At 41.3% G+C, this 25,722-nt stretch overlaps 1 protein-coding gene across 4 annotated transcripts in view; it reads left to right on the top strand.

Annotated features, from left to right (window-relative positions):
• The window catches only part of LOC134358043 (F-actin-uncapping protein LRRC16A-like), a 342,999-nt gene that overhangs the window by 265,217 nt on the left and 52,060 nt on the right, over positions 1–25,722 (top strand). For 3 of the 4 annotated variants that reach the window (XM_063069928.1, XM_063069927.1, XM_063069925.1), the window contains exons 27-29: positions 1,220–1,395; positions 3,738–3,825; positions 10,248–10,397. In XM_063069928.1, coding sequence (XP_062925998.1) covers positions 1,220–1,395; positions 3,738–3,825; positions 10,248–10,397 — 414 coding nt within the window. The remainder of the gene's footprint in view (positions 1–1,219; positions 1,396–3,737; positions 3,826–10,247; positions 10,398–25,722) is intronic. The other variant, XM_063069926.1, reaches the window with a different exon arrangement.

Genomic DNA, 25,722 nt, shown 5'->3' with positions numbered 1-25,722 from the left:
TCAGTGGGCCATGTATGGAGGGCTACAGTAAATGACAGAGAAGTAAAGCTACAAAGGGATTTAAACAAAAGTGTGGGAAATAAGCTCTTCTTGGGCTTCCAGCTGGGTACAGGTATTAATTTTAACGGACGTTTCGATGACAAACTCTGCCACCTTCATCAGGGATTTGTCTGGTGTTCCTCCTGATTGGTTAGTCACCGTCCAATCAGGTATCCGCTGTTCACCTTGTTTACAATCAAATTCCAGTTCTTACTTGGAGTGAGACCTTCATCTATGTTAAAATTCTTCTCCACTAGTTTTATTTCAATGGCTTCCTTAACCAGGCAGCCAGACAGGACGCATGCTGGAAACTCGCATCAAGGAGCACAGAGGTGTATCTGTTTGGGTTACCCAGGGAGATCAGCGACAGCAGAACTTTGCATTTGCAATGGCCATAGGATTGACTTTGATTACATAATACTACTGTGCCCGCCAGTGGCTTTTGGTACAGTCTGGTGAAGGAAGCTATTGAAATAAAACTGGAGGAAAAGAGTTTTAACAAAGGCGAAGGTCTTGTTCTAAGTAAAAACTGGACTTTGATTATACACATGGTGGGACAGCAGAATCCTGATTGGATGAAAACTAACCAATCAGGAGGGACAGACGTCAAGGGTATAAATACCAGCGGACTAGTCATGCCCAGGCATGGTCCCTGACGAAGATGGCAGAGTTTGTCATCAAAACGTCAGTTAAAATCAATACCTGTACCTGGCTGAAGCCCGAGAAGAGTTTATTCATCATGTATGCCAGGAAAGCACTAAATTCTTTTTCTGAAGAATTGGAATTTTGGTCTGATTGGTTTTCAGTAGCACTGGAAGAGTTTGTAGGGCAAGGCCGGACAACAAATCTTGATCTCAGCTAAAGTTATTATTGAAGAGTATTTCTAAGATCTATTTCATAGAGTCTTTACAAGTCAGATGCAGGATGTGATTCTGCTAAAAGTAACTCAGTAGATCTGTAGCTTTGTGCTATTAATTGCTGTAAGTGGATTTCTTAGAGCTCCCCCTTAAAAGAATACTGAGCAGATAATTGTTTAATTGAGCTTCCTCTGTTTATCAGACAACCAATTTAGGCACTTGCATGAATGACCACTTCTGCCAAAACCCCTCCACCTGTATGAATGTTAGCTTGCTGCCTGCATACAGCTTTAACTTCTGATTTTTTTTGCTTTCCATTACAGATTATGTTGGAGTCCATGGTAGACGCAGCTGAAGGACTCTGCCCTCACGTGATGAAAAAAGCCCATCTGCGGCAGAATCTAATAGAGGCCACCACTGAGAAAGTTTCCATCCCACGGACCTTTATCAAGAATGTTCTGCTTGAGCAATCGGGCATCGATATTCTTAATAAAATTAGGTATTTTAACACTTACATTCTAAATAGTGCAGTGGTATACTAATTGCAGTAGGCTGATGAAATCACTCAATATATCAGAATTTATGTATGTGATGAGTTTAAAATCATTTATTGAAACACACCAGTAATTCAGCATTCAATTGTTCGTAAAACCCAGTGTTTTTAGTATTGAGCTTATTAGTTTGGACGGTGAACCGAGTCTAGACTGTGAGCAGGGTGAATGGCTGGTACCATAGTCGGAATTCGAGATATTGGAGGTCAGGAACATGGGTCGCTGGGTCTGCAGCAAGAGCTAAAGTCTGAAATGCTTACATATTTCCTGTTCCCTTTATACTCAACCCTTTTCACTGGAAAATGCATTGTATCGCTGTGTAACATGTTTTTAAGCAAAATATGAATCTCTTTGGGTATTAATAAGAGTAAGATCCAGAAATTCTGCTAGTCTGGCCTTACCAAAATCCAAAAAGAGTTGGATAATTAAAGGTTTACTGTATAAAATTTACTCCAACGCGATAGATGCTGGAGCAACATTTCTCCTGGCTGGGAAATCTAATGCTGAGAATGATAACGTCAGAATAAGACTATTGTGGATTGAAATAAGAAAATATCTCTATAAAATGGTACAAATAATTGAAATTCCCAAATTTATCATGTTAGTGATAGTCCCATGCTGAATATGTCGGAAAGATATGGGTGTTTCTAGGTTAACAGAGGAAGTACATTCCTGAAAAAAAATTTGTAAATTAGAAAGGCTGACTGAAGTGCACTCTGCTACCATGCATTCCATTGGGTGGAGAATGTTAATTTTAGAACAAAAAAGGTTGTAAATCAAAGGTATTTAAAGATTCAGTGGCAGAAATTTGTAAATACAACATTTGTTAGAGAGCGCCTGCATTTGGATAGCAAAAGAATTTTTAAAAAATTGTGGGCAAGTGTGGGAATATGGAGTTGACGTAGAAGTTTTTTTAGTAAACTTATGGTGGAATGGGCTTGAATACTTCCCATATTCCTCTTCCTCGTATTTTAGTAGAATTGCACTGAAAGTTAGAATGTGTTGGATTCTGATACTTTTGATCCAACGTTCTTTCTGATGTTAGGAAGGTGGCGTAAAGCTTGTTGCTTCACCATTGATTTATTAAGCGCTATTAGAAGAAAGATAATTGGAAATGGGAAGTGGTGAGAGTCCAAAAAACAGAGGAAAGGAAGAAAAAGAGTAAAGATAGCTAGCAAAATGTGCTCTGCTCTTCTTGTAGCCCAGACATAAGAGACATTTGATTCAAATTTGTAGATTTACTGATCAGATAGCCCCCATTCAAATAAGGCAATACCAGAGAAACCTCCAGAATCACGTGAAGAACTATAACAACTGGAGGACACACTGAACAATTGCATGCAAGCCCCATGTTGGAAGCCAACAACTCATTGTGGAAATGGGGCTTATCCCTCTCTTCCATGTAATTTGTTAGGATCTTGCTATTTGGGGTATGGTTTTCCTGCTGAGGACCTTGCCTTTACTTCCTGAGTCTAGAAGCAAATGAGACACTTCAGAAGCTCATTTTACTCCAATTTTGTTCCCATTTTATGGTGTTGCAAGCGGTGTAAGAGAGATTAAAAATCTTGCTGCAACTTTAGAATAGGTAAGCAACGGTAGCGTAGCGGTTAGCGTGACGCAATTACAGTTCGCAACGTTCTGGAGTTCGGAGTTCAGAGTTCAATTCCAGCACCGTTCTGTAAGGAGTCTGTAAACGGTCTCCCCGTGGAATGCGTGTGTTTTCCCCCAGTGCTCAGGTTTCCTCACAAAGTCTAAAGGTGTACTGGTTAGGTTAATTGGTCATTGTAAAATGTCCTGTCATTAGGTTGTGGTTAATCGGGATTGTCAGGGGTTGCACGGTGTGGCTGTAAGGGCCAGAAGGGCCTACTCTACACTGTATCACATAGCTAACAAGTAACACTGCTGATGCCTTGGAAAAAGTAACAATAGAAACAGTCGGCTGGCTTGAGGGGCCTGGTGGTCGTCTCCTGCCCTTGAGTTTTTTACGTTCTTGTTGACCAAATTTCTAGCATTCCTTGAATGTTGAATCCCAACAGTTTCTGAATGAGCCAGTCAGACTATTGGGGAGGTGGGGTCCTTACCCAGTTCCTGATCCAAAACTCCTTAAAATTTCACTTTTAAGTGAACATGCTGTTTGAGGGAAGTGAAAATGTGGAATGGGACTGATCATAAGTTGAAGTTATAGGGAACGTAAAGGCTGAGGGAAATATATCTGTATAAACATGAAGAGTTTCCCCATGTTACAGAAGGTGATTGAATTCTGTCTGTTATCTTTGCAATTCTCATGCAGTGAAGTCAGGCTGACAGTTGCATCGTTTCTGTCTGATCATATAGTAGATGAAATCCTGGAAGCACTTTCAAGCTCACAACACAAACTGGTAAGTGGCAAATCTACAATATTTGATTTGTTCATCACTTACTCGAATGCTTTTGGTGGGAAATGAGAGGAAAAATATAAAAATCTGGGTAAATGGACAATGAAGTAAGGCCATAGTTTTACATTTTGCTTGAAGTAATGCTTCCACTGCATATGGTGTGACTGTTTCACCGTACATTGGGCTTCATAGAAAAATAGAAATCTACAGCACATTACAGGCCCTTTGGCCCACAATGTTGTGCCAACCATGTGACCTACTCTAGAAACTGCCTAGAATTTCCCTACCGCCCACTATTTTTCTAAGCTCCATGTACCTATCTAAGAGTCTCTTAAAAGACCCTATTGTATCCACCTCCACCACTGTCGAAGGCAGTGTATTCCATGCACCCACCACTCTCTTTGTGAAAATCTGACTTCTGGGAGTATTAGTACAAATAGCCACTTCTTCTCCCAACAAAATTTTAATATAAGTCGCCATCCGCAACTAAATTAAATAACGTTGGTCATGCAGGAGTGCTCCACTGAATTCTTGCTCCATAGAGGCTCGGACTCCAAACAGACTCGGTCTAGATTCGTGCTTGGCAACAGGTAGCCATGGAGTTATGAAATTTATGTCCCTGAAGGAGATGTCTATGCTGGTTCTTCACTAGAACAATTCATAAATTATTTCCTCCATTCCACAGTTTCCCATCATTGCTCCTTTTTTCATTTTAAATATTTATCCTCCTTACTCCATTTTATCCTGCCATAAAGCCATCCTGCCAAGTTATGGTAATTAATCTTGAATTCAGATATCAGTGGAACAGAATCAGCTTGAAACATGTTGAGGAGTGTTGTTGGAAGTTGTCAAAATTGAAATTGGCAGTGCATAATTTTTAACCTCTGCATATGCCTTGAGGATTCAAAAGTGGTGTTTTCTATACAGACCATGGCATGGCAATTTTCTCCAAGAGTAAACTAAATTGAGATTCAGTACAGCCTTTTCTGTAGGTTGACCAAGGAAACAAAGGCTCTCAGTCAAGACGTACGTCGCTTGTGTAGCATGCTTCATAATTCCATCTGCGGTGAACTCTTTCGTGTTCTTGCACACAGCATCTAATGGTGTGGTGGACAGGGTGGTTGATTATGTGCTGGTTCAGATGAATAGACTTTGTTTTGTTTGTGGTCGTAAAATGAACCAAGAATTCCATGAATTCAACCTATTTGCTCATTAACTACAGCTGGTAAATATGTTCCTTGTACCCCTTGAAGTAGTTCAGCAGTACTGTTGATTTAAAAAAACAGAACACAGCTCAATTCAGATATCCTCATACAATTAGTACAGGTTTGATGCATTTCATGCAACAATGGATACTGCTCTTGAACCTTCTGATCCTGTTTGAGCTAATTGGTTAGTATTCAGGAGACTGTGGGAATATCAGGTGCAGCATGCCTTCCCTGGAGAGGAGATGAACACCTCCAGATCATTCTGCCAAATGTTACCTGTGACAAGAAACATTTTCCAGCATCTGTGATACTTTTGCTGCAGCATTGGAATTAGGTCTTTGAGTTTGACTTTAAAATGCAATCTGTACATTTTGAAATAATTCTCTGTGCTCTTGAGTGTTCTGATTCTATATTGTGAGCTACTTTGCGAAGTGTTGTGGTGAAGTGACATTCATGAAAGTTTACTTTTGAGTTGAAGTTTTGCTTTTACACAGTGTAATGTTTCTCTTTTCCCTTCAATCATCATACAACCACACCAAATGGCCCTATCAGTGATGCTTATTTTATGCAGCTCTTTTCATCGGAATTGGTTTATTATTGTCACGTGTACCAAGATACAGTGAAAGACTTGTCTGGTATTCTATTCATGCAGATCAAATCATTACACAGTGCATTGAGGCAGAACAAGGTAGAACAATAACGGAATGCAGAACAAAGTGCAACAGGCACAGAGAAAGTGCAGTGCAGGTAAACAATAAAGTGCAAGGTCGCAATGTGGTTACAGAGAAATGAACAGTTGTAACAAAATGCCAAACTTTAGAATAAATCCAAGAGCTATCCAAACATTGATAAAATTCTGAGCACTAGAATCTACTGAAGAGATCAATTAAAAAGAACGTCCCTTGCATTTTGATACTAAAATTGCTACATATATTTTGCAGAGGATTGAATGTTCTAGTGTCACTGATAACCATTTCTGTTTTAGGTGATTCAAAAACAAAATACATTAATTTAATTGTAATGAATTAGTTGTTAACCCATTAATATACTTAATTAAAACGATTCAAATGGTTCACCTTAATATCAGAGAATGTAAACAGTATGCAACCTGAAATTCTTACTCTTCACGGACATCTACGAAACAAGAAACCCCATAGAATAAATGATAGGATATCAGAACCCAAAGCCCCCTCCCACTTCCATACAGAAGCAGCATCAGCCTTGCCTCCCCCCACTTGTGTCAGCAGAAGCCCCTCCCCCCACCACCATGCAAGCAATAGCAAAAGCCACCCAGAGAGAACTTGATCTAGTCCATCAAAAACTACAGTCCATTACCCAGCTCTTCGTTGTCTCAGACAGGCTCTCTCTTCCTCTCTGTGGAGGGAGACAGAGGATGCTCCTGCAACAACGAGGGTGGAGACCTGCAACTGGCTGTTCTAATGTTACAGTCTTCTGTCACTTCTCCTAGCCCCCATCTCGAGGACCAACAGACTCACTCTCCATCAAAAGAGGGGGGGGGGAATCACTCGAGTACAGAGGGTTTCTTCCGACAGCAGCACACACCGACTACTGTCTCAACGTTGCAGTCTCCCACAATGCTTCAGTTGGCGAGGAACCGGGTGGTCTACGCTCCCCGAAGGCACATGGGTTCCAGGCCGTTTCTGGAGACAGCGAAGTGCCAGGCCGCACAGCTGGCCTGAAACCCCACTACTTGCAAAGATCCATAGTCTGAACTGTAGATCACAGACTCCGACAGAACCACAACCACCACAAAAAGAAAGAAAGACATAAGATGAGAATAAGCTGTTTTGTAGATGAACTGGAAGAAGTCACCTGCGTCTGCAAAACCTGCAGGTGCCATCTTCCCTAGCTCCTGCTCCACATGCAGAAATTTAATTAAATTCATGTTTTAAAACTTTGTAGGTTGAGGAACTGAAAATACTAGAATTGAATCACTTAAGATGCACCTGCTCGAGGTGGGTGAGGATTATAATCCCGTTAATTATCATTTGGTCTTTATAGTCAGACATGATGGAGCAAAGTTCCGATCAGCATTCTCAAGTAGAAACATGGATCTGAAAATACTCTGCTTTCGAGAGGATAGCAATTGTACCACTGATTGAAGGCATGGATGGAAAGTGGCGATTTAACAACTGCGGCATAAGGAGATTAGCATTTGTGCTGAAGGGGCAGAGCAGGCAGACAGTATTTGTGAAGGCTGGGAGTGGATTTGGAGGGTTATCAGTTCTGGCATCATAGAAAGGAGTGATGGAAAGGAAGAATCATTGGTGATGCAATGCTATTTCGGTAAGAGAGAAAATGAATACTACATTTATGTTGCACCCTTCACAACATCAGCCATTGCAATGCATCTTTTGAGTGAGTCTACAAATTGCAGCCATTTTACTGTACATCTTCTCCCACTGATGGTATTGTAAAAATAACTCATTAGTCTATTTTAGTGATATCGGTATCGGGATGGATGTTGGCCAGAATGCTAGATATTGGACACTACCTGTCTTCATAAAATTGGGATTTTATTTTTGGGTCCAACTGAGAAACTTGGTTTCGCATTTTAACCAAAATGAGGCAGATTGTACTCCTGACGAAGGGTCTCGGCCTGAAACATCGAATGTACCTCTTCCTAGAGATGCTGCCTGGCCTGCTGCATTCACCAGCAACTTTGATATGTGTTGCTTGAATTTCCAGCATCTGCAGAATTCCTCGTGTTTGCGTTGTATTACACTTGCAAGTTCGGCATGCACCACTGAAAATTAATTGTCGCCACAGCTTCCATGTGGTGATTGCTGCTGCTTGCATTTTGGTAAAAATATTATTCAGTCTTATTTCCACCCAATTGTATCAAGTCAAGATCATGATCCATGGAGTTGGGGATAATGTCTTAGCAAGGGTAGAGGATTGGTTAACCAATAGAAGATGGAGAGTTGGATGAGTGGGTGTTTCTCTCATTGGTGGTCAGTGGTGAGTAATGTGCCACAGGAGTAGATGCTGTGACTGTAATGATCATGATATATATTAACAACCTGGAAGAGGGGACCGAGTGTAGTGCATCTCATTTTGCTGATGACACTAAACTGAGTGGAGAAGCAAATTGTGAGGAGGATGCAGAGAGTCTGCAGAGGCATAGGTGGATTAAGTGAGTGGGCAAAGGGCTGGCAGATGGAGCGCAACATTGCTAAATCCGAGGTCATCCACTTTGGAGGGAAAAATAGAAGATGAAGTTGTTATGTAAATGGTGAAAGATTGTGGTACGCTGTTACACAGAGGGACTTGGGTATGCCTGTGCATGAACCGCAAAAAGTTGGTTTGCAGGTACAGTAGGTTATCAAGAAGGCAAATGGAATGTTGACCTTCATGGCTGGAGGAATTGAACTTGAGAGCAGGGAGGCTATGCTGCTACTTTATAGGGGACCGGTGAGGTCGCACCTGGAGTGCTGTGTGCAGTCCTGGTCTCTGTTCTTGAGGAGAGACGTACTGGCTTTAGAGGTATTGCAAAGGAGGCTCATGAGGTTGATTCCTTAGATGAGGGAGTTGATCTATGAAGAGAGATTGAGTCGTCTGGAACTATGCTCATTGGATTTCAGAAGAATAAGAGAAGATCTTATAGAAACATAAAATAAAAGATTATGAACAGGGTAGATAAGATGGAAGCAGGAAAGTTGTTTCTACTGGTGAGTGAGTCTAGAACTGGGGACATAGCCTCAAGATACAGAGCAATAGATTTACGATAGCAATGAGGAGGAATTGTTTTTTCCAGAGAGTAGTAAATATATGGGATTCTTTGCTCAAGGAGGCAGTAGAGGCTTCATTAATTCAATTCAAGTTTAATTGTCATTCAACTGTACATGAATACAGCCGAACAAGACAGTGCTACTCTGGGGCGAAGGCACCAAACACAGCACAACGCACATATAGCATGTATAAGATAGAAAGATACAGCCACACAATAAAAAAAAGTCCAAATTCAAGCCATCCAAAGCCATCGAAATCTGCAAATGACCACAATAAAGCTTGCCTTCTGTCGAGCGAACACTCAGTGGTGGGGGAGGAGATGGGACAGCACTGATTCCATCCTGCACCACACTGCCCCCAGTGGAGTGCCCTGGCTCTGACTCCTCTCTCTTGGCGGCTGTAAATAGGTGACACCGGGCCTTGAGGCCTAGTCCTCATATACAATATAACAAGCACATAAAGGATATTACTAAAATGCAACCACACAAAAAATATAAATATTTTATATTTTGTTGTGTGGTTGCATTTTACTGATATCCTGTATGTGCTTGTTATATTGTATACATGAGGACTGTATACTGGGGGCACAGCACCATCTCCAGCCCAGACGCAGTGCCATGCTGGCCCCGGTGGAGCACACCGGCTCTGATGCCTCTCTCCTGGCCACTATAAACAGGCAACACCATGGCTTGAGGCCCTGAGTCCATTGAATGCCACAAAAATCTACAGTCGACCATAGGAAGGTTCACCAGATTGAATCCTGGGATGACAGGACTTTCATATGATGAAAGACTGGATCGGCTAGGCTTATACTCTCTGGAATTTAGAAGATTGAGGGGGGATCTTATTGAAACGTATAAAATTCTAAAGGGATTGGACTGGCTAGATGTAGGAAGATTGTTCCCGATGTTGGGGAGTCCAGAACAAGGGGTCACAGTTTGAGGATAAAGGGGAAGCCGCTGCAAAGCTACTTTCGTCTGGGATGAGGCTGCTGTTTCAAATAATGCTCTAACCCTTTGTAGTGCATGACAGCCAACACAAATTCTTTAGTACATTCTTCTTGCTGGGTGTTTCCTTTTTCTCCAACAAGAGAGTTACTTATGCAGTAATCTCATCCTCATGAGTCTATACCTTGCTGAAAGAAATACTTTGTGATAGCTACCTTCGTGTGGGATTCAAATGGCAAAACGTTAGAACATTTCAGACATTGACACCTTTCAAGGTGTTTACCATTTCGGACTTTATAAAGAAGCATCTCCCCTTCTCTTAGATATAACTTGCTTGGAGGAGTTTCTTAAAAAAGAGCTGAAGTTTTTTTTCTAGTAATAGTAAGTAGTAATCTGTCTGATTCCATAACTATCATGCAAGAATCATTCTGTTCCAAACACGGCACAAAATAATTTGCAAGTGGCAGTACTTAGTACTTCTTCCTCATGGAATATTGGCTCTCGATTCATGCAATAGGCCAACCATCTGACAAAGCGTGGAAAGCCACTGCCACGACAGGAGTCCACAGAAATAGAAGTGCTGGAGGAGAAGACAACAAAGCGACTCACTGTCACTGCTGAGGAGCTGACAGAATTGGAGAGGCTGGAGGAACTTGATACTTGTATGGTAAGCTGATAACTTCATGAATCAAATCCTTTGCGCGTCATGTCTATTATACCCAATGCTGGGAGTGTTTAATCCAAAAAAAAACCAAGTATTAGAATTTTTTTTAAAAAGTCAGTGCTGAGTGTATTCCTGTTAATTCGCACTGTTTGCCTTCAGTGAGGCTGGTTACAGTGCTTGGATACTGAAAATACATGCACTTGCAGTTTTGATCAATATTATCCTGGTGAGAGGGTGAAGGGATGGATTTATCTACTGCAGTGCTATACATGGGTAAGATCCTGATATCCAGTTATATCAGTAGGTATACCACTAATAACTACACACTCTCACAACAACATGAGTTCTCATGGATTATTTGAATACTTGGGGAAAGTATTCAAATAAACTAACCTTTTATAGTTTGCAGTGCACTTGTTTTTGTTAAGAAATACAGTACCCATTAAAAATGGAGACCCTCGGCCTGTTGACACTGCTGCCATTATTCCCAGCCACACTCGGAGAAGAAGGATAGTCATTCAGTAAAGTTAGAGATGATTGTGGCCCCCAGCGACTGATTAATGGAGAACTAGAGTGTGGAGCTCAAACAGCAACCTCTCCTGATACATAATGGGTGACTGATACAGTTTGCAGTTCACTCTTATTTTAGTGGCAAAATTTATAACTAAGTGTACTTTTATATTAAGAAATACATCAAACAGCATACTTGTTTCTGATTGATCCCAATTTTGTAGCTCAAGTTTTCCATATTTGAGCCTCATTTAATTAAATTTGGAAACTAAAGAACTGTATGTCAAAACATCAGAATGATTCTTGCTGATGTTGCTGCCCAAGACATAGCCAGGGTCCAAATGCATGTTTGGAAATTGGTGTCAGGGTGTTTGTACTTGACATTCCTCCACAACTAATGTTTAAGAGCCTCAAGTAATTTTAAAATGGTGAACAAATTGACCAGAGTGTTATTTCTATTATTATTTTTAAAAGCTGAATATTATCTCAAGAATAAGAAGAAATCTTTATTTGTTAACTAGTGTATTGACAGTTTCAGAGTTGGAACTGCAAATTCTGGTTTGTTATAAAGACAGACAGATTCTGCAGTGCAGTGTTTATGTTCGATGCATGTCTCTATTTAAAGAAGAGTACTGTGTTCATTATTCTAAGCTGATGGAATATTTTAATTTATAGTCATAGTCATACTTTATTGATCCCGGGGGAAATTGGTTAAACTAATTCCAGCGCTAAAAAAACAAGTAACACGCTCTCCACCAGCATGTTAGAGAGGGTGCAGCTTCGACGTGTTACCGTGAGAGAAAAAAAATACAACAAGTAACTAAGTTTAAAAAGTTTAAAAGTAAGAAATTACGGAGCAACTGTAACCAGCTGCGTGCACGACCGGCGCATGCGCACAGGCAGTATGTACCTTGATACTTGAAGCAGTTTTGTGTGTGTGTATTTATATGAGAAGTTACCTTTGGCTTCCTTGCAGGCAGATTACTTTGTGCTATAATTTCACCACTGGCCACAAACTTTAAGGTAGTTTTGTTATAATGTACATTAATTTTGTTCAAGTATTTAAATAATTAAATAGTTTTTATGTTGCTAGAATTCTCAGGGTGTGGGGTGCATCTCCCAGAGAACATTTCCTTTAGTGTGAAGAAACGTATGTGGTCCTTGGAGCATTAATCACAGTACAATGTCCTCAGTGGTCCTCATCTATCCACATTGTTGTCCTTGTACGTGATGAGGTCATTGAGGTTGCAGATGGTTGGTTTGCTTATCACACTGCAATGGTGCTAAGGTTTTCAATTCTTAACAGTTAAAATATGTATGGAAACTGCTGGGTTGGAGACGTGTTAAAGTGGGAGTTGAGTTAGATGAGTGTATTCCAGTTTTAATAATCACGTCCACAGTTTGGCTTTATTTCTTTGTGTATGCATGATGAAGGGTTAGGTAGAATATGCAGGAGGAAATTCTTTTTTCTGTAAAGGAATCAAGAACTAGAGAGGATGTTCTTAAAATTCAAGAAAAGTAATTTGGAATGAAGTCATGAAAATTCTTTTCCACTTAAAAGACAATGGCCTGATTCTGTTTCCATTGTTACTTTTAGCTAGCTACAATTGTTGCATGATATGAGCATCAGCATTCCCTCAGGACTTGCCTTTGTGGTTAGAGCATTTCTTTTCTGAATAATCCACAGATTTTCCATGATCTCAGGAGGCCATCCTGTTGAGAAGGGGGATACTGAGCTGATTTAATGGATGCTTTTTGATGTCTTATCACTTATTAATCTCAACCAACCCACACTCCATTTGGTTAGGTGTAAATCTGTTCTCTATTGTGAACTTGAAATATGTATTTTTAAGTGATGTTTTCTCTCTCCATTTGCTTGGTGTTAGGTAATGAAGCAAGACATAAATCTGGTCAATAAATACACAAGGACTCCATCACTTGAAACCTACTTTTCCATTGCTATTGATTTAATTCTGAATTAACAGCATTTTACATCACTTAGTTGCCTTCTTTATTATTAAGTGTTGTCGTTTGGAAGATATAACATTGTATGAACCAACAAACAACCAGCTGGGCGAACTCAGTGAGTCAAGCAGTATGTGTAAGAGGAAAGAGGACTTGTCTTCACTTTATATTAAAACCTTACTGTATATCAGGTTCGCAGTGCTGCAGTTCCTTCCCCCTCCCTCCTTCTCCCCCCTCCCTCCTTCTCCCCCTCCCTCCTTCTCCCCCCTCCCTCCTTCTCCCCCCTCCCTCCTTCTCCCCCCTCCCTCCTTCTCCCCCCTCCCTCCTTCTTCCCCCTCCCTCCTTCTTCCCCCACCCCTCCTCCCCCACCCCTCCTTCTCCCTCCTCCCTCCTTCCCCCCCTCAAAATCCTTCTCCCTCCCTGCCCCCAGTGATGCTGCTCAACCCGCTGAGCTCTCCCAGGAGATAACTTGGTTCACAAGGTTCCAGGATCTGCAGTCTCTTGTGTCTCCAGAGCACTGCATGAAAGAATCCATCACTCGGATTGCTAATGCTCAGTTAAAGTACAGCCTCCTCTTCCAGCTACCAAATACAACATCAGTCACAGTGCCATCAGACTGATTAAGTAATACGAGCTGCTTTCAATTAGCAGTTTAAAGCCCAGGCCATCACATCAGCTACAGACAGCAAAAGAAGTAACATTAATGAAAACGCTTCTCAGTTTCACAAACCTGTTCATGAACTGTACCAGTTTAATTTATTCCTTCGTGTTTCAGTCCAACATAGCAAGTTATGCTTGGGTTAAGTTGTTCTCTAATCTTGGCAATTTACTTGCAAACGTTCCTTCACCATGCGAGGAGACATCATCAGTGCGCTGTTGATTGTGTGTGTCCTCCAAATGCTTGGCCTTTATATACTTTTCAGTCAGCTGATTGGTCGCCATTTGGAAACGCAGTTGTGATGTGTGGAGGAAATCTCATCAGTGATTGGTTGTGCGGTGAACTTTATGTGTTGTTTTGAATTTTGCCAGCTGTTTCCCTTCACCTTGGTTTTTATTATTTCTTGATTATTGACAACAGACCCATACTAATAATGAACTGCTCATTCTACAAGCCTTAGGCTCATCTTGCAAATCTTGTGAAATTCTGTCCTTAGTTCTTGCAGTGTTTGAAGCCATACCTACTGACAGTATAGTGTAGCAGTGAGGGTGGAGGGCATCTGAGAGATCATGAACAAAAGTGACACTGGTCTGTCTCCTTAACCCATGAACATCAACCATAGAATATTGCAGCACAGGGACAGGCCCTACCTGTCACCATGCCAATGCCAGCCCTGATGCCAATCTGACATCCCCTACTCCCTGCCGGTTTAGATGTGTTTCTCTAAGGCATAGGAACAGAATTCGGCCATTCAGCCATTCCATCATGGCTGATCCCGAATCCCATTCAAACCCACACACCTGCCTTCTCGCCATATCTTTTGATGCCCTGACCTAACAGGAAACTATCAACCTTCCCCTTAAATATACCCACAGTCTTGGCCTCCATTGCAGTCTGTGGTAGAGCATTCCACAGATTCACTATTCCCTGGCCAAAAAAATTCCTCCTTACCTGAAAGGTTGTCCCTCAATTTTAAGGCTGTACCCTCTAATTCTGGATACCCCCACCATAGAAACATCCTCTCCACATCCACCCTGTCTAGTCCTTTCAACATTCGGTAGGTTTCAATGAGATCCCCACACTTTCTTCTGAGTTCCATTGAGTACAGGCCCAAAGCTGCCAAACACTCCTTGTATGTTAACCCCTTCATTCCCAGAATCATCCTCATGAACTTCCTCTGGACTTTTCCCAACAACAACACATCCTTTCTGAGTCATGAGGCCCAAAACTGCTGACAATACTCCAAGTGTGGCCAGACTAGTGTCTAATAAAGGCTCAGCATTATCTCCTTGCTTTTATATTTTTCTCCTCTTGAAATAAATGCCAACATTGCACTTGCCTTCTTTACCACAGACTCAACCTGTAAATGAAGCTTCTGGGAGTCTTGCTCGAGGACTTTTCAGTCCTCTGACATTTGAATTTTCTCCCCATTTAGATAATAATCCACACGATTGCTCCTTTTACCAAAATGCATTGTCATATGTTTCCCAACACTGTATTCCAACTGCCACTTATTTGCCCATTCCAAGGACATTCGTCCAAGGATCTATGGTGTATCGGAAAGATAGCTTAGTAGGCAGCGGGGGAGGTGTGGCTCTGTGTACAAGAAATAATATTAAATCATTAGAAAGAGATGGCATAGTATCGGGACGTGTAGAGTCTCTGTGGGTTCAGTTAAGAAATGGCAAGCGTAAAATGACCCTAATGGCAGTTGTATACAGGCCTCCAAACAGCAACCAGGATGTGGATTACAAATTACAGTAGGAGATAGAAAAGGCATGTCAAAAAGGCAATGTCATGATAATCTTTGGGGATTTTAACATGAAAGTGGTTTGGGAAAACCAGGTCAGTACTGGACCTCGAGAGAGAATTTGTAGAATGTCTAAGGGATGGCTTTTTAGAACAGCTTGTGTTCAGCCCACTAGGGGATCGGCTGTGCTGGATTGGGTATTGTGATGATCTGAGAGCTTAAGGTTAAGGAACCCTTAGGGAACAGTGCTCACAATGTGATCGATTTCACATTGAAATTTGAGAGGGAAAAAATAAAATCCAATGTCTCAGTATTTCAGTGGAATAAAGGAAATTACGATGGCATGAGAGGGGAACTGGCTGAGTTGACTGGAAAGGGTCATTTGCAGGAATGACAGCAGAACAGCAATGGCTGGAGTTTCTGTGAAAAATGAGGGGAATACAAGACAGATATATTTCAAATAAGAGGAAATTTTCAAAGGGAAGAAGGACACTACCATGGCTGACAAGTGAAGTCAAAGCCATAGTAAAGGCAAAAGAGAGGGCATACAAGAAAGCCAAAGCTAGTGAGAAAATAGAGGATTGGGAAGCTTTTAAAAGCTTGCAGAAGGAAACTAAGAAGGTCATTAGGAAGGAAAAGATGATTAGGAAAGAAAGCTGGTGACTAATATCAAAGAAGATACTAAAAGCTTTTTTAAGTATATAGAATAGTACAGCACAGTACAGGCGTTTCGGCCCACAATGTTGTGCCGACCCTCAAACCCTGCCTCCCGTATAAGCCCCCACCTTAAATAAAGGGTAAAGGACAATTGAGGGTAGATATAGGACCAATAGAAAATTACGCCGGAGATGTTGTAATAAGAGATGCAGAGATGGCAGAGGAACTGAATGCGTATTTTGCATCAGTCTTCATAATGGAAGAGGTCTGCAGTACACCGGACATTCAAGAGTGACAGGGAAGTGAGGCTTGTGCATTGAAAATTACGACCGAGAAGGTGCTCAGGAAGCTTAATGATCTGAGGGTGGATAAATCTCCTGGACCTGATGGAATGCACCCTTGGGTTCTGTAGGTAGTAGCTGGACAGATTGTGGAGGCATTAACGATGATCTTTAAAGAATTGATAGATTCTGGCATTCTATCGGATGACTGGGAAATTGCAAATGTTACTCCGCTATTTAAGAAGGGTGGAGCAAAAAGGAAACTATAGACCTGTTAGCCTGACATCAGTGGTTGGGAAGTTGTTGGAATCGATTATTAGGGATGAGATTATGGAGTACCTGGAGGCACATGACAAGATAGGCCAAAGCCAGCATGGTTTCCTGAAAGGAAAGTACTGCCTGACAAACCTACTGCAACTCTTTGAGGAAATTACAAGCAGGGTAGACAAAGGAGATGCAGTAGACATGGTGTACTTGGAATTTCAGAAGGCCTTTGACAAGGTGCCACACATGAGGCTGCTTAACAAGATAAAGAGCCCATGGAATTACAGGGAAGTTACCAGCATGGGTGGAGCATTGGCTAGTTGGCAGAAAACAGAGTGGGAATAAAGGGATCCTATTCTGGCTGGCTGCCAGTTACCAGTGGAGTTCCACAGGGGTCAGTGTTGGGACCGCTGCCTTTTACGATGTATGTCAATGATTTGGGCTACGGTATTAATGGATTTGTGGCTAAATTTGCCGGTGATACAAAGATAGGTGGAGGAGCGGGTAGTGTTGAGGAAACAGTGAGCCTACAGAGACACTTAGATAGTTTAGGGGAATAGGCAAAGAAGTGGCAAATGAAATACCATGTTGGAAAGTGTATGGTCATGCACTTTGGTGAAAGAAATAAACAGGCAGACTATTATTTAGATGGGGAGAGAATTCAAAATGCAGAGATGCAAAGGAACTTGGGATTCCTTGTGCAAGATACCCTAAAGGTTAACCTTCAGTTTGAGTTGGTTGTGAAGAAGGTGAATGCAACGTTGGCATTCATTGCTAGAGGTATAGAACATAAGAGCAGGGATGTGATGTTGAGGCTCTATAAGGCTCTTGTGAGACCACAGTCAGAGTATTGTGTACAGTTTTGGGCTCCTTATTTTAGAAAGGATATACTGACATTGGAGAGGGTTCAGAGAAAATTCAGGAGAATGATTCCAGGAATGAAAGAGTTACTGTGTGAGGAACGTCTGGCAGCTCTTGGGCTGTATTCCCTGGAGTTCAGGAGAATGAGGGGGATCTCTTAGAAACATTCCGAATGTTAAAAGGACTGAAAAGATTAAATATGGCAAAGTTATTTCCCATGGTAGGGGATTCTATGACAAGAGCGCATAACTTCAGGATTGAAGGACGTCCATTTAGAACAGAGATGCGGAGAAATTACTTTAGTCAGAGGGTGGTAAATCTGTGGAATTTGTTGCCACGAGCGGCTGTTGAGGCCAAGTCATTGGGTGCATTTAAGGCAGAGATAGATATGTTCTTGATTAGCCAGGGCATCAAAGGGTATGGGGTGAAGGCAGGAGAATGGGGATGGCTGGAAGAATCGGATCAGCACATGAGTGAATGGTGGAGCAGACTCGATGGGCCAAATGGCCTACTTCTGTTGCTGTTTCTTATGGTCTTATTATGTTCTTATTCTTCCAATTTGTCTAAGTCTTGCTGCATCACATTGCTTTCCCAGCACTACCTACCCCTCCGTCTATCTTCGTATCATCTGCAGAACTTTGCCACAAAGCCAGCAATTCTATTATCCAAATCATTGACAAACAAAGTGAAAAATAGCTGTCCCAATCTGACCCTAAGGAACGTCACTAGTCAGCCAACCAGCAAAGGCCCCCTTTATTCCCATTTGCTGTCTCCTGCCTGTCAGCCATTCCTCTATCCATGCCAGTATCTTTCCTGTAATGCCATAGGATTGTATCTTGATAAGCAGTCTTATGTGTAGCTCCTTATCAAATGCCTTCTGAAAATCCAAGTAAATGGCATCCACTTTGAAAAGTAAATGACTCCTTTGTCCACTCTGCTATTCCTTGAAGAACTCTTAACAGATTTGTCAGGGAAGACTTCCCTTTACAGGATCCATGCTGACTTTGACTTACTTTATCATTACTCTCCAAGTACCCTGTATCCTCATCCTCAGTAATAGACTCCAACACTTTCCCAACCACTGAGGTTAGACTAACTGGCCTAAAAACTTCCTTACTTTTGCCTTCCTCCCTTCTTAAAGAGTGGAGTGACATTTGCAATTTTCCATTCCTCAGGGACCATGCCAGGATCAAGTGATTCTTGAAAGATCATGACTGTTATCTCTTCAGCAACCTCTCTCAGGACTCTGGGATGTAGTCCATCCGGCCCAGGTGACTGATCCACCTTAAGACCTTTCAGTTTGCCTAGCACTTTTTCCTTTGTAATAGCAATGGCATTCACTCCTGCTCCTTGACACTCATGGACCTCTGGTATACAACTAGCATCTTCCACAGTAAAGACTGAAGCAAAGTACTTATTAAATTCATCTGTCATTTCTTTGTCCCCCATTGCTACCTCACCAATATCATTTTCCAGTGGTCCAGTAACAACCCTCACCTCCCTTTTACTCTTTATATGACTGAAAAAAACTTTTAGTATCCTGCTTTATATTATTCTAAATGCCCCTTGAACATTGCTGTGGCATCTGCTTCTTTCACCTCCCAGGCATTGTGTTCCAGGCACCTACCACTCATTGTGTAGAACAAAATACTTTGGTATACTTTTATCAGTTTGTCCCTTAGTCTGCAATGCCTAAAGCAGGAGATCCTAGCTTTTTTACACAATCAACTGAGGGGTCCATGGACCCCAGATTGGGAACCCCTTTTCTCTAGGGCCTAGAGAAAACAATCCAAGTTTGGATTTAACAAAAGAAAGTAATAAATTGGGGAAAATATTAAATGTGCCAGATGAATTTACAATGTGCAGAAATGAGCCAATAGTTTAAATTGTTAATTTTCTTAGCTAGCGAGCTGATGGCCGTGTCATTAAAAGGAAACTTGCATGTTTAAATATGAGTGACAAGTTTAATAAGCAATTACTGCACCGATCCAGCAAGTTCTAGAAGGTAACTAAGGGATTGAGAGCAAGGCAGCATTTATATGAGGCAGCAGCAAATCGTTTAAATTGAAGCACATTACGTTTTGGTACAAATAATACTGTTTAATTCTTGCGTTGCTTGACTAATTTAAACCTTGACAGGCAAATTAATGGTTTTTGAATAGTAGCTTTATGCTGATCTATTAGAAGTATGTTTTGAAAACACAAAAGACTGTGGAATACTTGAAACTTCTATGTCACTGACGGAAATAAGACTGCTCTAAGTTCTATTTGCTATCATTACTCCAAATGAGGAACCATTTATTGTGTTGACAATTGATTCATTCTCCCAAATCATAGTGGTATTTTCATGGTGGTTTTGATTCCTCGAGGCAATAATTTGGAATACTTCATTATTAAGTGCATTAGCATTTTACCTGCCATGCGTGGAAAGAAGTAAAAGTCACAAATAGAAAGCACTTTTGTTCAGGTCACAAATTTCCTGGAGATTGGAAGTGATGCATTTAGTTCTCATTGTAATGTCAATAAGAATTTATTTTCTTTGACAACATTTCTACAGTTGTGCTGAATATTCAGCCTAAATTCAGAATTGAGTCTACAACTAACACCACTAATGACTGACTTATTTACGGCCTGTTACGCCGCTGGCATTTAGGGCAGCCGTGAAGGTCCTCCATCACTGGTGGTGCTCAGGGCTTCCTCCATCATGTCAGTAGTCTCCCCTCGGTTTTCCCTGCTGTCAGTCATGCAAGTCCCAGCTGGAGACTCGGGCATGCTATCACACTCAGATATAGAAGGATTATTCATTGGCGTTTCCGTAACAATTTTGTTTTACTAGTCAGGCTTGTTAGCCCTGAGCTGAACCCCCAAACCTGGGGGTCCAGTGGAGCACTCGTAGTCTGGTCTCTACCATTTGATTTGTTTGGCATGGATAACTACCAAGAGCCAAAGTATAAAGCCCTGACTCCCACCAACATAGCTCTCTGGGTCACTGCGGTACACAATCCTCCAAACAGTGACAGTTGTGTTCCGCGTAGAGGTCCACCAATGAGCCACTTTTGTAATGGCAGTACAAAGTCTTGACTACTTTGCAGAATTAGTGCTCTGATAACTACGGCCTGCTGGAAATATTTAGCAGTGTTATGCTAAATTTGTGATACAACTTGGCAGTGTGATTCACTAGCAGGAGTCCAGCCACTCAAAGGATCATTTATTTGAAACAACCCACACAAAGTGCTGGAGGAACTCAGCAAGTCAGGCAGCATCTGTAGAAATAAATAGATAGTCGGTTTCAGGACGAGACCCTGCTTGTAGGGGGAGTTAGCAGCACCCGTACATAACTGAGGAGCAGTGTGACGGTGACTGCTGTTTTTTGGACTCGTGGGAAGTCTGCAAGGTTTAGTATAAGGACTGCAGCCATTTTGATATATGGCAATAGATTTCCTGCAGGTGTTCTGGTTTTCTCCCACGTCTCTAAGGTAAGTTAATTGGCCATGGTAAATTGGTCTTACTGTGGTTGGCCATTTGATCATCCAGTGCACACTTAGTGGTATGAAAAGTCTCCTTCTATACTGGATGACTCTACTGCTGGGGCAGAACACAATCTGAAATCTGCTGGCAATGCAAAACTTGGGTTTGTAGTGAGCCTTGGGGAAAATAGCAGATGTCAAGAGGATGTAGACTGGCTGCTGGGCGAGTTAAACTCGGCACTGAAAATTATATGAGAATGAGTAGAGGTAGTGAGTGCTGAATGTCAGAGTTTTAAATGGAGGACAAGGAATGAGACTCCAGCACAGATCTTGGTTAACCAAGCAGAAGGTGGTGTAAATTTTCTCTGTGACTTTGTGAGGTTTTTTTAATCCCCCAAATCCCAAAGATTTGCTGGTTGTTTGGTCTCTGTAAATTACTCTGTGTAGGTGTCTGGTGGGAAAATCAGGGTAGAATTGATGGGCAAGTGTGAGAGAGAGCAGGCTGCAAGAAAATAAGTGGGGACTAGGCTTGATGAGATTGCTCTGGGGACCAGCATGACCTTGTGTCGTCAGGATATGTGAAAGAGAGGCTCGAAGTGAATAAGGTGGGAAATTGTACTAAAGCCACCAAAAACTAATTCCAGTAGAGCCTCAAATGAAACATTGAATGAGGTACGAAAAGATATGAAGAGATAAAGAATACACAGAACAGATTTATTCATATAAGTTCAGAAACAAATGGTAGACTTCAGGTTATTTGACATAGGGCAGAGAAGACAAAAAGGAAATTTGATAGGGATGTTCAAAATCATTGACATCATTGATGAAGTAAATGAAGAGAATCTATTTTTAATAATTTTGAGAGGAAAAAGTTTGCTGAGTCATCGGAAATTACTGGAACAAACTTGGTCTTTGGAGGAGCCAGGAAGACTTGTTGGATTAAATGGCCTTTTTTTTTTGCTTGGCTATCTGTGGTTCTTTGACTTTGTGATCTCAGTCAGGAACTGTTTGGTATAGATGGTTAATTTATATAGATTGTTAAGCCTCAATCTTGAAAGCCGAGGCAAGATTATTTCAGGTGTTATTAACAAGAAAAATAAATACTTTGAGTTTGAAGTTCTACTGTTGTAATTTTATAAATTGTGTGTGAAATATGAGTGTTGCCTACAGTTATGTACTTGGGAATAAAATGTTTTAAGATGCATTACTTAGAGTTCAAAGGTGCATTTAATATCAGCGAGTATATTCACTATGCAGCCTAAAATTTGTACTCTTCACAGACATCTACAAAACAAGAACCCCATAGAATGAATGATAGAAACATTGAAGCCCCGAAGCCCCCTCCCACTCCCTTCACACAAGCAACAGCAAAAGCATCGAGTTCCAACAAAAGCTGGGCAAAATGTCCAGTTTTCCCTCGCAGTCTTAAGTTGGCCCACTGAGTAAACTTACCACAGTAGATGCATTAGAATGCAGAGTTTTCCTAATCAGTAGAGAATCTATTACTTTGTATGATAAACTATGTACAAGTTTTCCAGGACATAACATTTTAAGCACATCATTTCACTGAGGTGAAAGCAGGTAACAGATTCCACAAAGATGAACTTACCAGCCTGTCTTGCACTTCCCCTTCCTCTCACTAGTAGTCCTACTTCTGTCATGAACTAATTCAGAATGGCACCAATGAGCTAATGTTCCCAATCCCTTGTGGAAGGAAATGACTAAGCCAAATATTTAATTTCAGAATTCCATTTATATGTTAATGCTTCTCTCAGTCTTCCGGCATCTGTTGTTCTGTATAGCTTGCTGTCCTTATTAATCATTCTGAATATTGGGTGAAATATTTTAATAATTTTCATTGTTACCGTGTACACCTAGTCAGCAAAGCCTCTATCATTCGCTGCCTTGTATGTGGCTTCTGAAGCTTTGAATGTTGAATAATTATTTTTGTGCTGGTTGCCCTTTCTTTTTGAAATACAAAACCATATTCATCATGTCTTCTCTTTCTTCATTTTCTGATTTCTCCTTTTGCTGCATGGAGACTCTCTGCTGTACCAGTGTAAGTATCGCAGTGCTTACTCTTGGCCAGTTTGCTTTTTTCAAAACCTCATTTGCTTTTGAATTGTATGCAAGCCTCAACTAAAATCTGCTTTGGTTATGAGCTAGAATGAAAGATGAAGTAATATATTATGCATGTGTTAAATGATTATTAAAGTTTGTTTTTGCATATTAAAAATGCTTGTTCAGAGATTTCATTACAAGTTCTGTATTTGCTTACCTTTTGAAAAATGGTTCCCTGCTTTTCTCCAGTCATCTTCCATATAATTGCCCTTTCCTAACATGCAGGTCCATTGTTGTGCTTTTAACAATTTAAGAAAATAAAGGAAAACAACTGTTATATGGTGCCTTTGAAACCATAGTTCTCTTCGGTGACACTGTAAAACAATGAATTACTTTTCTAAGCGTCGTCCCTGTTGTAATTAGGAAATGGAACAGCCAGTTTGTCTGAGCTCCCATAAACAACAATGGTTATCAATGCTCATCAGTGTTGAGAATAATTTTAGCTAGAACATCTGAGTACCACCTTGACTCCTCCTCTTCAGAAAATGATGCTATCTGAGTTTTATGTCAGCTTTACAGTGTTAGGCAGCACCCTGATGAAACGTGCCACCCAAATCTAATCAATAAGCTTGGCCTGAATACCACCTTGTGCAATTGGATCCTCGATTTCCTCACTTGCAGACCCTAGTCTGTTCGGACTAGTAACAACATCTCCTCCACTATCTCCATCAACACAGGTGCACCACAAGGCTGTGTGCTTAGCCCCCTGCTCTACTTTTTCACACTTGTGGCTGTGTGGCTAGGCACAGCACCGATACTGTATTTAAGTTTGCCGCTGACACCACTGTCATTGCCCGATTCAAAGGCGGTGATGAGTCAGCATATAGACCGTGGTGCTACAACAACATCCTCTCACTCAATGTCAGCAAGACCAAGGAACTGACTATTGACTTCAGGAGCAGGAAACCGGAGGTCCATGAGCCAGTCCTCAGTGGAGATCAGAGATGGCGAGGGTCAGCAACTTTAAATTCCTGGGTATTATCATTTCAGAGGATCTGGCCTGGGTCCAGCACATAAGTGCCATTACAAAGAAAGCACAGCAGTGCTTCTGCCTTCGTAACAGCTTGCACAGATTCTGCATGTCACTTAAAACTCTGGTAAACGTCTACAGGTGTATGGTGGAGAGGATATTGACTGGTTGCATCCTGGCCTGGAATGGAAACACCAATGCTCTTGAATGGAAAAGCCTTCAAAAAGTAGTGGACACAGCCCAGTCCATCACGGGTAAAGCCCTCCCCACCATTGAGCACATCTGCACAGAGCGCTGCCGCAAGGTAGCATCCAATTCTGAGGACCCTCACCAGCCAGGTCATGCTCTCTTCTCACTGCTGCCATCAGGGAAAAGGTAGTGGAGCCCCAGCACTCACACCACCAGGTTCACGAACAGTTACATATCACCCCTCAATCATCAGGCTCCTTTTTGAACTAGAGCGAATAACCTCACTTGCCCCGTCACTGAACCATTCCCCTAACCTATGAACTCACTTTCAAGGACTCTTCATTTCATGTCATGGTATTTGTTGCTTTTTTTTAATCTATTATTGTTTTTTTTTCTATCCTTTTGCATTTGCAGTTTGTTGTCTTTTGCACATTGGTTGCTTGTCCATTCTGTTGGGTGCAGTTTTTCATCAATTCTGCTGTGTTTCTTGAATACGGCAAGAAAATTGGTGAAATATATGTACTTTGATAATAAATTTACTTTGAACGTTGAACTTTGAACTTCTAAATGGGATGCGTACAAAGAAAGGACCACAAGCGTTCTGCATGGCACGGTGGGAAGGGGGGCTTAATTAGAAAGCATGTCTGGAAGAAGCAAGTACACTGAAAATTCCACACTTGTAACTGTGAACAAAGTCACCAGGGAGACTCTGGAGCTTGTGAATATAGAAGTGTTTTATTCAGCAAAAAGGAGCAACAAGCATCGTATTGACACACTTGTAAGAAGAGGCCTGCTTGACCCAATATTACATAACATTTTACACACTAAAGGTCAAAGGTAATATCAGGACAATTCTGTAGTTACAAAGTATCTACAATGCTTCCTTTGAATTACATATACTTTTCAACACCTCCTCCTTCACACCTATACTCCAGACACCCAAAATGAATGTTAATCAGCATTGTCTGGTTTGCAATTAATTCCAGTCTACAGCTCCAAGAAAACTGTTGTTCAGGGATGCATTTTAAATTCAATCTACAATCCATGTTCAGGTCTAAAGTTTAGTTGCTGGTGAAATTAATATTCGCTGTATACCCCAACTCCAGAATTCGCCCTAACACTTAGCAATGGCATTGCAAAATTAAACTTCTAACTTTTAGTAACAGTTGATCAATTGAACTTGGCCTGATAAGAGAAAATGGAAGAGTTCATCTTATATGAAACAGATTGTTGACATCAGTTTCTGGAATTGTTTCCTTTGCTGTGGAAAGTATGTTTGCCTCCCTTTCAAATTTGCACTTATGAAAATATCTTCAGTCCTTGTAAATCACTTGAAGGAAAGAAAAAATTTGCATTTATATATATCTTTCACAACCATAGGGCATTTGCAGGCAAAACCACTCCCCTCTGTTTTCACAACCCCCCCCCCACTCACCCACCCTTCTGTTTTCCCTTATTCTAGTGACTCTCATTCCTCCTCCTTCAGCCCTTTCTTCTTCTACCTATCACTTACTAGCTTCTCGCACCATCACCTTTCATTCCCCCCTCCCACACCCACCTTCCCCTTACCTGGTCACAGCTCACACCTGCCAGCTTTTACTCCTCCTCCTCCTCCTCCTTGCTTTTGCCCCTTTC

This window comes from Mobula hypostoma, chromosome 17 (assembly GCF_963921235.1).
Source record: "Mobula hypostoma chromosome 17, sMobHyp1.1, whole genome shotgun sequence".
NCBI classification, from domain to species: Eukaryota; Metazoa; Chordata; class Chondrichthyes; order Myliobatiformes; family Myliobatidae; genus Mobula; species Mobula hypostoma.
Note: the sequence above shows the minus strand (reverse complement) of the source record. Positions and strands in the feature narration are given on the sequence as shown.